At 41.0% G+C, this 12013-nt stretch overlaps 1 protein-coding gene across 1 annotated transcript in view; it reads right to left on the reverse strand.

The window, feature by feature from the left end:
- The window catches only part of PLD5 (phospholipase D family member 5), a 419603-nt gene that overhangs the window by 92908 nt on the left and 314682 nt on the right, over positions 1-12013 (reverse strand). The window contains exon 5 of the mRNA XM_003411011.4: positions 8376-8503. Within this exon, the coding sequence (XP_003411059.2) occupies positions 8376-8503 (128 nt within the window). The remainder of the gene's footprint in view (positions 1-8375; positions 8504-12013) is intronic.

Below are 12013 nucleotides of genomic sequence, written 5' to 3' on the forward strand. Positions count from 1 at the left end.
CCTAACAGATCTTGACTGGTGAATTTGCTCTCCCTGACCGTCACAGGAGATCTCAGTACGTTGCTAAGCTTCCGAAGCAACCCATCTCCAGGTTGCTACCTCGTTTTATCACCAGTGAGGTGATACCTGTAGTGACCAGAAGGCCTCATCTTACTGCTCCTATGCTCGTGTGTCCCAGGAGTTGAACTGTTTAATATGTCCCTTTTAGTTCTTTTTAGGATAAACGTAGGTGGTTCAAATAGGTAGTGGGTTTGGCTGCTAACCGAAAGGTTGGAGGTTCAAGTCCACCTACAGGCAAGTCAAAAAAAAAAAAAAGGCTTGGTGGTCTACTTCCAAAAATCAGCCACTGAAAACCCTTTGGGCACAGTTCTACTCTGACACACGTGGGGCTACCCTGAGTCAGAACTGACTTGATGGCAACTATTTTTTTGGTTTAAGATTAAAATCCACTTCACGTCTGTCAGTTTGTCTCACTGTGGTGGGTTGTGTGTTACTACGATGCTGGAAGCGATGCCACTGGTATTTCAAATGCCAGCATGGTCACCCACGGTGGACAGGTTTGAGTGGAGCTTCCAGGCTAAGACACTAGGAGGAAAGGCCTGGCGATATGCTTTCAAAACTTAGCCAGTGAAAACTTTATGGATCACAACAGATATAATGTGATATAATGCTGGAAGTTGAGCTCCCTGGGTTGGAAGGCAACAATGGACTCAAGCATGCCTGGGACCAAGTGGATGGCACAGGACCAGGTAGGGTTTCATTCTGTTGTACATGCGGTCGCCATGAGTTGAAGCCAATTCAATGGCAACTAAAAATAAGATGAAAATACACATTAACCAAGTTTAAACAGGTCTATTCCTATTTAAAATCTCCTTTCTCCAGATTTTCATAACCAGTGAACCTACTGAGCTTTACCTTCACCTCCAGGCTAATCGTTAATTTAAGAGAGTTTGTTTGAAAAATTATAAACGTAACTTTTTCCAAACAACATGATTTTTATATTTTCCTTCCCAGCTCCTCATATTTCAGTACCACGCCTACAGAGCCCTGTGGTTTGAAGACTGCTGTGCCCTTTTCTTTCCACTTCACACGTTGCTTAGAGTCTTCTGTTGGCTTTGCCAGCGCTGTACATTTCGTTTCCTTAATGATGATGTCAGTAGCTCCTGAGATTCACGAATCCAGACGCCCATGTGGAAAAGCTTGTGGTTGTGTTCTCTTTCTTCCCACGGGCCTCCCTGTGGCCTTGACTTCCAGGGGAGCACCTGATCCATTGGAGGGGAGGAATACAGATGCAAACACATATTCACGTCCTAGTCTTTGCAATTCAACCCAGAGGTTAAGTGAGTCTGCAGGACTCAAGTACTGAACAAGAATAAGTGTCATTCTATGGTCACCATGGCCACTATGGGAAAAGTGTGGATGAACTAAGGGTTTCTGGATAAGTCACGTTATTAGAGAAAGAGAAGAAATCCATAGGTTAGCATCACGGCAAGATCGTGAAAGAAAATGATTTTTCATAAATGTTATTTCTTTTTTTAAAATGACTTACAGTGAAATAAGAGTGAAGGGTTTGGAGCTAGGCTGTCTGGGTTTGAATTCAAGTTTTGTCACTTCCTAAAAGAGAATCTTGAGTAAGTTACTTATCTGTCTTAGCTTCCTCCTTTGTAAAATAAGGTGATAATAGTAATATTTACAAGAAAGGGTTAGTGTGAGAATGAAGTGAGTTCACATTCTTTAAATGCTTGGAGGATTGTCTAGCATATAGAAATCCCTCAATTCGCTGAAGCTAATATTATTATTAGCATTATTATTTCTCCAACCTGTCATAGATTTAAGCAATGGTCAACAGCAATATTCTTTGATTTCACTAGAGAACTTCACAAAACTTAAAGCTAATGAAAATGGTGGAAATTTGACACTTGGAAAATGTATTACACTTCTTCACGTAATTGTTAGCCTCACACACAACTCCGCTCAAATTAAAATCTGTTCTAATGCCTGGGCCCTGCTTTGCCATGCTTTATGTCACACTGAAGTAGACCAAGAAAAAGCCCACAGAGTTAAGCACAGCTGAAAGGAAAACTAATTTAAGACAGGTGATTAAGCCCAATCACATGATCCCACATACCAAGACCTATGGGGGAAAGGTGGACAAGGAAGGAGACAGTACTTGTGCACAAGTGTGGAGAGGAGAAGAAGCAATGGGAGTTGATGACAGAGAAGTCGTGAATAGGTTAGCGGTTGACATGCAGATGCAGGGAAGATAATGGGATGCTAACTTGTTGCCATCAAGTCGATTCCAACTCATAGCAACACTATAGTACAGAGTAGAACTGCCCCGTAGGGTTTCCAAGGAACAGCTGGTGGACTTGAACTGCTGACCTCTGGTTAGCAGCCATAGCTCTTGACCACTGCACCACCAAGGCTCCTGCCTCTTCCCCAGCTTACTCCCATCCAAGAATGTAGTCTCTTTTGAGAGGAAAATAGAAAAGTTTGTTAAGAGAAGAGGAATGAAATTTATTTTAGTTTTCAAGAGTTTGGTTTGGCAGCTAAAAGATAAAATAGTAACTTCGGATTGACTTCTATCTGAGTCCCAAATTGTTAGAGATAAAGCAAAAGATTCTGACTTAACTGTCAATCTGAAGAATATGCAAATCATTTCCAAATGCTTAATTCTTGCATAGGTTAGAGAATGTTTTCTTACTTTGCAGCAGAATAGAGGAACAACAGGATCTTTTTTGTGTTTATTTTTCCTACCTTATATGTGTTTTGAAGATGGAGGTAACATCTGCCCTTAGGTTGCTGTGACAATTAAATGAAGAAATTTATATAAAGCCGTAAAGCCTCTTGGAATGAGGATGGTGCGACTTTGTCTGATGTACTTGGGACAAGTTATCAGGAAGGACCAGTCCCTGGAGAAGGACATCATGCTTGGTGAAGTGGAGGGTCAGCAAAAAAAGAGGAAGACCCTCAATGAAATGGATTGGCACAGGGCTGCAACAATGGCTCAGGCATAGCAATGATTGTGAGGATGGCGCAGAACCAGTAGTATTTTGTTCTGTTGTACATAGGGTTGCTATGAACTGGAATTGACTGGACGGCACCTAACAACAACAACAACAACATATAAAGCTATTAGCAAAGTGTCTGGCACATAAACAGTAGCCTCTCACAACACAAAGATTTCTTCTACCTACCTTCACCCAATTCTCTGACTCCTGGGAGTTTAACTTACTATTAAATATACAACCAACAGAAGAATGCACCTTTCCACAAAACAAGTCCACATGGGAAATTCCATACAGGTTGAATCACTGATGGACTTAGTGTTTCACACCAATGTATACATTTATTTAAGCCTGCTATCTTTTGTCCAAGAAACCCTGGTGGTGCAAAAGTTAAGTGTGCTTGGCTGCTAACTGAAAGGTTGGTGGTTCAAACCTACCCACTGTCTCTGCAGGAGAAAGATCTGGCCATCTGTTCCCGTAAAGATTACAGTTCAGAAAATCCCACGAGGTAGTTCTACTCTGTCACACAGAGCTGCTACGAGTCGAAATCAACTTGGCACCTAACAACAACACCATTTTCTCCAAAAGGTCCAAGGTGGCTCTCCCCCAAAGACAGTTTCCATATATTAGCGAGTATGACTCTTCACCTGCCTTCTCTCTTTAAGGGACGTCTGGAGTGCTCAGCACATTTTTATGGTTTTCCCATCTGTGAATTTATGCTGGATCATAAAATAAGTTTATTTGTAATCCCTCCATTACACTTACTCCATACATATGAAATATTATGTTAATTCATTGAGGTTTTTCAAAGTACAAATTTGTTGGTATTATTGCAGCATTAGAGACCATTGGTGGTTCAGTGGTAGAATTCTTGCTTTCCATGTAGGAGGCCCGGGTTTAATTCCCGGCCAATGTACCTCATGCGCTGCCAGTACCTATCTGTCACTGGGAGCTTCCGTGTTGCTATGATGCTGAACAGGTTTCAGTGGAGCTTCCAGACAAAATAGACTAGGAAAAAAGGCCTGGTAATTTACTTTTGAAAATCAGCCAGTGAAAACTCTGTGGTTCACAACAGTCCAATCCCATTGTGCATGGGGTCACCATAAGTCCAGGGCCAACTCCGTGGAAGCTAACAACATTCCAGTGTTTCTTACTGAGTGTTAATATCAAGCTGGAGGTAAAAAACCTAAAACATCCACTCCTTTTACCCTTCCTCTCATTCTGTGGCTTAGAACCTGAGAATCAAGAGCCCTGAGTGCCGTTTCTTTTAGACCCATCTACGAGGCCCAGAGCCACGCAATGGCATAGCTGAGAGGCTGTAATTCTCAAGCTCCTACTGAGAATGACATTAAATCAATCACAAGGGATTGATTGGTCCTTAGGAAAAGAGCTTAACTAGTTGTGAAATAAATAGAGAATTAGGTTGTTATGGACTGAATTGTGTCCTCTCAAAATATATGTTGAAGTCCTAATCCCCTAATCTTCAGTACCTGTGAATATGACTGTTATGGATTGAATTATGTCCCCCCAAAATGTGTGTTGTAAATCCTAACCTCTGTGCCTGTGGTTTGGAGCCCTGGTGGCACAGTGGTTAAGAGCTTAGCTCATAATCAAAAGGTGAGCAGTTTGAATCCATCAGCTGCTCCTTGGGAACCCTAGGGGCAGGTCTACTCTGTCCTGTAGGGTTGCTATAAGTTGGAATGGACTCAACAGCAACAAATTTTTTTATTTTTTAAATGTCTGTGGTTATAATTTCATTTGTTAATGAAGCAGGATTAGAGTAGGGTATATTTTGAGTCAATATCTTCTGAGATATAAAAAGAGATTAAACAAGCAAGCAGAGAGATGGGGAAGGTAGATGCCAAGACACATGGAGATCTCCAAGAAACCAGGAAGCAGAAGCTGAAGAGAAAGGACTTTCCTCCACAGGTGACAGAGACAAAGTCTTCCCCCAGAGCCGACACCCTAAATTTGGACTTCTAGCCTCCTAAACTGTGAGAAAATTAATTTCTGTTGTTAAAGCCATCCATTTGTGGTATTTCTGTTATAACAGCACTAAGAAACTGAGACAGCGACCCTGTTTGGAAATAGGGCCTTTGAAAATGTTAGAAGTTAAGTTAACATGAGGTCATACAGAGCCCTGGTGGTACAATGGTTATGTGCTCAGCTGCTAACCAAAAAGTCGGCAGTTCGAACCCACCAGCTTCTCTGTGGGAGAACGATGTGGCAGTCTGCTTCTGTGAACATTTACAGCCTTGGAAGCCCAGTGGGGCAGTTCTACCCTGTCTTACAGGGTTGCTATGAGTTGGAATCAACTCGACGGCAGTAGGTTTGTTTGTTTGTTTTTTTGTATACTTAAGTTTTTTTTAAGCAAGTTAGGTCCTAATCCAATATGAGTGGAGTCCTTATAAAAGAGGAGAAGACACCTGGAGAGACAGACAGAGGGAAAAGGACCCTGTGACAACAAAGTTACACCGTATCTACAAGCCAATGAAAGTCTGGGGCTACTAGAAACTAAGAGAGAAAAGACAGGATTATCCCCTAGAGCCTTTGAAGAGAGCATGGCCCTGCTGGACACCCTGCATTCAAACTACTAGCCTCCAGAACTGTGAGACATACACTTCTGTCATTTCAAGCCACCCACCTGATGGTAATTTGTCATGGTAGCCCTAGGAAACTAAGACACGGGCTATGTGCCTTTCCTCTTCTCCCTCTGACTCTGGGCAACTTGGACTTCTCTATAACATGAAGGGAAACTAGCTTCGACTCAGGAATCTGGAAGCAAAGAAAGATCCTCAGACAGCTTTGATTCTTCACTTGAATAATGAGGAATTACTTGCAACTTATCTTTACTCTGAATTTACTGAGTTTAAAGTGGGAAAAAATTGACAATTCCATCGTGATGATCCATTTCAGAAAGAAAAGAATATCCCAATGATCACAGAGATAAAGAATCAACATCTAAAAGATTGACCTACTTTTCTACAAAACAACAACAAAGAAATAATTCCCAAGGACAGAGGTCAATGCTTGAACATATATATGTATGCATGTATGTATGTATACGTATATATATATTTATATGGAAGAGTAAGAGAAAATAAAGAAAATAACTAGATAAAAATCAGAAAAATGCCATTAAAAAAAATTTTTTTTTTAGGCCTCAGTAATTCAATCCTCATTCAAATGGAATTCACAAAACTTTAGACTCTATCGATTAATATCAGTCAATAACAAAGGAAAAAAACTGGTGGTAGGGAAGTGTATTTTTCTAACCAAAAAGCAAACAATGTTCAAGTTAAAAATGACTTAGCAGCACAATTTCCATATCCAAACATCAGCCAATGAAAATCCCGTGGATCACAATGTCTGATCTGAACCTGATCGTGAGGATAGCACAGAATTGGGTGTCGTTTTGTTTCACTGTGCATGAGGCTGCCATGAGTGGGGGCCAGGGGCTGGCTGGATGGCAACCAACAACAACAATAATATTGGTATAGAACTAATTTTATCTGTTTATTAGAGGGGAGCCAGCTGAAAATCACTGGTAGGAAGAAGTTTATTGATTAGTTCTTTGTAAATACCAAAAAAAAAAAAAAAAGATGACCACAAATTTTCTAAAAGTGAGACTAGTTTTTCCTAAATATTCTAAATCAGCCAGGCTTTATACTATTACCACCTTACTTCTTGTTTCTGAGGTAAGTCAAAGTTGGTATAATCACCATTTTTTATATGCATGTTTGAAATACCATGAGACATGAGCCATACAGAATCAAAATGTATATTTTTTATATTAGAATTCATATTGCAAGGAATTGGCTTTAAAGATCCAATACTGAAAAAATTTTGGGCTCAAGTTTACTTACCTATAAAATGGAGACAAAATATTTACTTCATAGATCACTGTGAGGTTTAAATTCAATAATCCAGTTAAATGGCTTAGAATAGTGTCTGGCATTCAATATATGTTAGCAATTGTTGTTACTATTATTATTTTTTTGTTCAGAATCATTTTTATACCAACAGATAGGATCTTGTAATTTAAACGTAAATAATGTCATAATGTAAACTAAATTATGTTTTCTCAACAATTGATGGGGTCTTTATATCAAGAAGACAAGCCCTAGTGGCTCAGTGGTTAAAGCACTTGGCTGCTAGCCAAAAGGTCATTGGTCTGAACCCACCAGCTGCTCCTCAGGAGGAAGATATGGCAGTCTGTTTCCTTGACGATTACAGCTTCGGAGACCCCATAGGGCAGTTCTACTCTGTCCAACAAGGTCAATACAAGTTGGAATGGACTTCATGGCAATGGATTTGGTTTTTTGGTTTAATGTTAAAAGAGGAGTCCCTGGAGGTACAAACGGTTAATTACTCTGCTACCAACTGAAAGTTGGAAGTTGAAATCTACCCAGAGGTGCCTCAGAAGACAGGCCTGGTGATCTCCTTCTGAGAGATCACAGCCATTGAAAACCCTATGGTGCAAAGTTCTACTCTGAAACACACGGGGTTGACCAAAGTCGGAATCAACTGGATAGCAACCTGCTTTTTGGTTTGATGTTAAAAGAGCTCAGGTAAAATGCAGTGTGGCTTGTAGTATGCATGATTGACTGGCCAGTCTTCTTGAGCACCCAACAGTCAGGAACTCCCTGCCACGGGTTGGCCAACAAGAAGATGGCAATTTTGCAATACTCTGTGGATCACCGCTGGCACAAATAAATACATGAAAATTGTAAGATTTTTCCAAATACATTGTCAAGGTATTTTAAGTTAATTATTTATATAGAGAAAGACAGTAACATCTTCATCTCAGGATTTATTAAAGGGATAACTCAAACGATTACTCTTCTACAACATACTCCACTGAATTTATATGTTCTCCTTTGTCTCATAGATTACGTGGTATCCTGAAAATTTAGGTTTGGGTACTACTCGCCTACTAGCTGAAAGGTTGGTAGTTTGAACTCACCCAGCGGCACCTTGGCAGACAGGCCTGGAAATCTGCCCCTGAAAGGTCACAGTTTTAAAAGCCCCATGGAAAGGCTCTACTCTGCACACATGGGGGCGCCATAAGTCATAATCGACTCCATGGCAAGTAATTAATATAAATTATACACCAGCCTGCTCTGAAGAATCTGAGAGAGAAGCACTGGAATTACAAAAGCAATGAAGCAATGGTAGTTCTTTTTGGTACCATGATTCTGATACAGAAAGGTTTATCACATATCGTACAAATGGCCTCACCTGTTAAAAGCGCACAGCCCGAAATAATAAATGCTATCCTTTTTTTCCCCCCTCAACTACAGTAGAGGTGCCTGAGTGCTTTATGGAAATGGTTTTTTGATGGTTCGTATAACGTGAAAAGATTACCTGTCCCAGTGACCTCCAGTCTAAACCGGCGCTGCCGATGTACACGTGCTGCTTGTCGACAATCCAGAAGGAGGACTGGAGCCGGCCCTTGTTGTAGGCGGTCATGTTCATGTACGTCACCTCAGCTCCTAGGGGTTCAAGGAGATCCCGGTCAACCTCTCTTTCAAAACTCAGAACCAGTCATCAGTCATCCAGTAGGAGTACTCATGGCTTTTTTATTTATTACAACTGGTGTTTGGGAAAAGCCAAATATTTACATTACTTTGGTGCACAGAAGGCCCTCAAAGAGTCATTTTGTTCCCAGAAAGACTAGAAAGGAACAAAAAAGGTATATACAGAGGTGGCTCTGTGCACAGTGACAAGAGCACAGCCTCTCAAGTCAAATCTGCATCTAGCCCTGGCTCCCCCACTTGTTATCTGGGGGGCTAGGAAGGTGCACCATGTACTTGCTGTTGTTAGTTGCCATCGAGTGGATTCCAACTCATGGAGACTCCATATGTAGAAATGAGTAGAAATATGTTCCATAGGGTTTTCAAGACTGTGATCTTTTAGAGCAGATTGCCAGGCCTGTCTTCCAAGGTACCCCTGGGTGGATTTGAACCACCAACCTTTGGACAAGTGGTCCAACACTTAACCATTTGTGCCACCCGGAGACTCATACAATTTGTTTTTGTAATTGTGGAATATTTTAATACAAATTTACAATAAATGCAAGGATCAGTCTTGTTTACTATTACGACTCTCCTCAACAAGACATTGGCCTTCTTAATCTTTCTATACACTTTTTTCATCCCTTTACCTTTTCAGTGGAGTCCCTGGGTGATGTAAACAGTTAACACACTCAGCTGCTAACTTGAAAAATGGAGGTTTGAGTCCATCCAGAGGCACTTCAGAAGAAAGGCCTGGAGATCTACTTCTGAAAAATCAATCATTGAAAACCTTATGGAACACAGTTCTATCTGAGACATGGAATCACCACAAGTCAGAATCGATTCAATGGCAACTGGTCTGCTCTTTCACTTGACTGTACTTCATTTTCCCTCTTTGCTATTTATTGTGGTTTTGGTCTATTCCTGGCCTTTGTTTATCTGATAGTTCTCCATTTAAGCATGGTGGTGTAGTGGTTAAGTGCTACGGCTGCTAACCAAAAGGTCAGCAGTTCGAATCTACCAGGCTATCCTTGGTAACTCTATAGGGCAGTTCTACTCTGTCTATAGGGTCACTAAAGAAGGAATCGATTCGACAGCAAGGGGTTTGGCTTTTTTTTTGGTAAACACACGTCACAGCAATGCAACCGTGAATGGTCCCTCAGGCTATATGTAGTTATTTTAAGAACTGAATTTGGCCAGTCGTTTTAAGCATGCTGTAGCAGAGTATACTGTCAAGCTCTTATATATGGCTACCTCTGGATTGTTGTTGTTATTGTTAGGTCCCTTCAAGTCAGTTCCGACTCATAGCGACCCTATGCACAATAGAACAAAACGCTGCCTGATCCTGAGCCATCCTTACAATCATTGTTATACTTGAGCTCATTGTTGCAGCTACTGTGTCAATCCACCTTGTTGAGGGTCTTCCTCTTTTCCGCTGACCCTGTACTCTGCCAAGCATGATGTCCTTCTCCAGGGACTGATCCCTCCTGACAACATGTCCAAAGTATGTAAGACACAGTCTCACTTCCTTGCTTCTAAGGAGCATTCCGGTTGTACCTCTTCCAAGACAGAGGTGTTCGTTCTTTTGGCAGTTCATGGTATGTTCAATATTCTTCGCCAACACAATTCAAAGGTGTCAATTCTTCTTTGGTCTTCCTTATTCACTGTCCAGCTTTCACATGCATATGATGCAATTGCAAATACCATGGCTTGGATCAGGCGCATCTTAGTCTTCAAGGTGACATCTTTGCTCTTCAGCACTTTAAAGAGGCCTTTTGCAGCAGATTTACCCAATGCAATGCGTCTTTTGATTTCTTGACTGCTGCTTCCATGGCTGTTGATTGCGGATCCAAGGAAAATGAAATCCTTGACAACTTCAGTCTTTTCTCCGTTTATCATGATGTTGCTCATTGGTCCAGTTGTGAGGATTTTTGTTTTCTTTATGTTGAGGTGTAATCCATAGTGAAGGCTGTGGTCTTTGATCTTCATTAGTAAGTGCTTCAAGTCCTCTTCACTTTCAGCAAGTAAGGTTGTGTCATCTGCATAATGCAGGTTGTTAATGAGTCTTCCTCCAATCCTGATGCCCTGTTCTTCTTCATATTGCCCAGCTTCTTGGATTATTTGCTCAACATACAGATTGAATAGGTATGGTGAAATAATACAACCCTGACGCACACCTTTCCTGACTTTAAACCAATCAGTATCCTCTTGTTCTGTCTGAACAACTGCCTCTTGATCTATGTAAAGGTTCCTCATGAGCACAATTAAGTGCTCTGGAATTCCCATTCTTCGCAATGTTATCCATAGTTTGTTATGATCCACACAGTCGAATGCCTTTGCGTAGTCAATAAAACACAGGTAAACATCCTTCTGGTATTCTCTACTTTCAGCCAGGATCCATCTGATATCAGCAATGATATCCCTGGTTCCACGTCCTCTTCTGAAACCAGCCTGAATTTCTGGCAGTTCCCTGTCAATATACTGCTGCAGCCGTTTTTAAATGATCTTCAGCAAAATTTTGCTTGAGTCTGTGATATTAATGATATTGTTCTATAATTTCCACATTCATTTGGATCACCTTTCTTGGGAATAGGCATAAATATGGATCTCTTCCAGTCAGTTGGCCAGGAAGTTGTCTTCCATATTTCTTGGCATAGATGAGTGAGCACCTCCAGTGCTGCATCTGTTTGTTGAAACATCTCAATTGATATTCCATCAATTTCTGGAGCCTTGTTTTTCACCAATGCCTTCAGAGTAGCTTGGACTTCTTCCTTCAGTGCCATCGGTTCCTGATCACATACTACCTCTTGAAATGGTTGAACATCAACTAATTCTTTTTGGTATAATGACTCTGTGTATTCCTTCCATCTTCTTTTGATGCTTCCTGCATCGTTTAATATTTTCCCCATAGAATCCTTCACTATTGCAACTCGAGGCTTGAATTTTTCCTTCAGTACTTTCAGCTTAAGAAATGCCGAGTGTGTTCTTCCCTTTTGGTTTTCCATTTCCAGCTCTTTGCACATGTCATTATAATACTTTACTTTGTCTTCTCGAGATGCCCTTTGAAATCTTCTGTTCAGTTCTTTTACTTCATCAATTCTTCCTTTTGCTTTAGCTGCTCGACATTCGAGAGCAAGTTTCAGAATCTCCTCTGACATCCATCTTGATCTTTTCTTTCTTTCCTGTCTTTTCAATGACCTCTTGCTTTCTCCATGGATGATGTCCTTGATGTCATCCCACAACTTGTCTGGTCTTTGGTCACTAGCATTCAATGTGTCAAATCTATTCTTCAGATGGTCTCTAAATTCAGGTGGGATATATAGGGTCGCTATGAGTCGGAATCGACTCAACGGCACTGGGTTTATACTCAAGGTCATATTTTGGCTCTCATGGACTTGCTCTGATTTTCTTCAGTTTCAGCTTGAACTTACATATGAGCAATTGATGGTCTGCTCCACAGTCGGCCCCTGGCCTTGTTCTGACTGATGA

The sequence above is a fragment of the Loxodonta africana genome, chromosome 25 (genome assembly GCF_030014295.1).
Source record: "Loxodonta africana isolate mLoxAfr1 chromosome 25, mLoxAfr1.hap2, whole genome shotgun sequence".
NCBI classification, from domain to species: domain Eukaryota; kingdom Metazoa; phylum Chordata; class Mammalia; order Proboscidea; family Elephantidae; genus Loxodonta; species Loxodonta africana.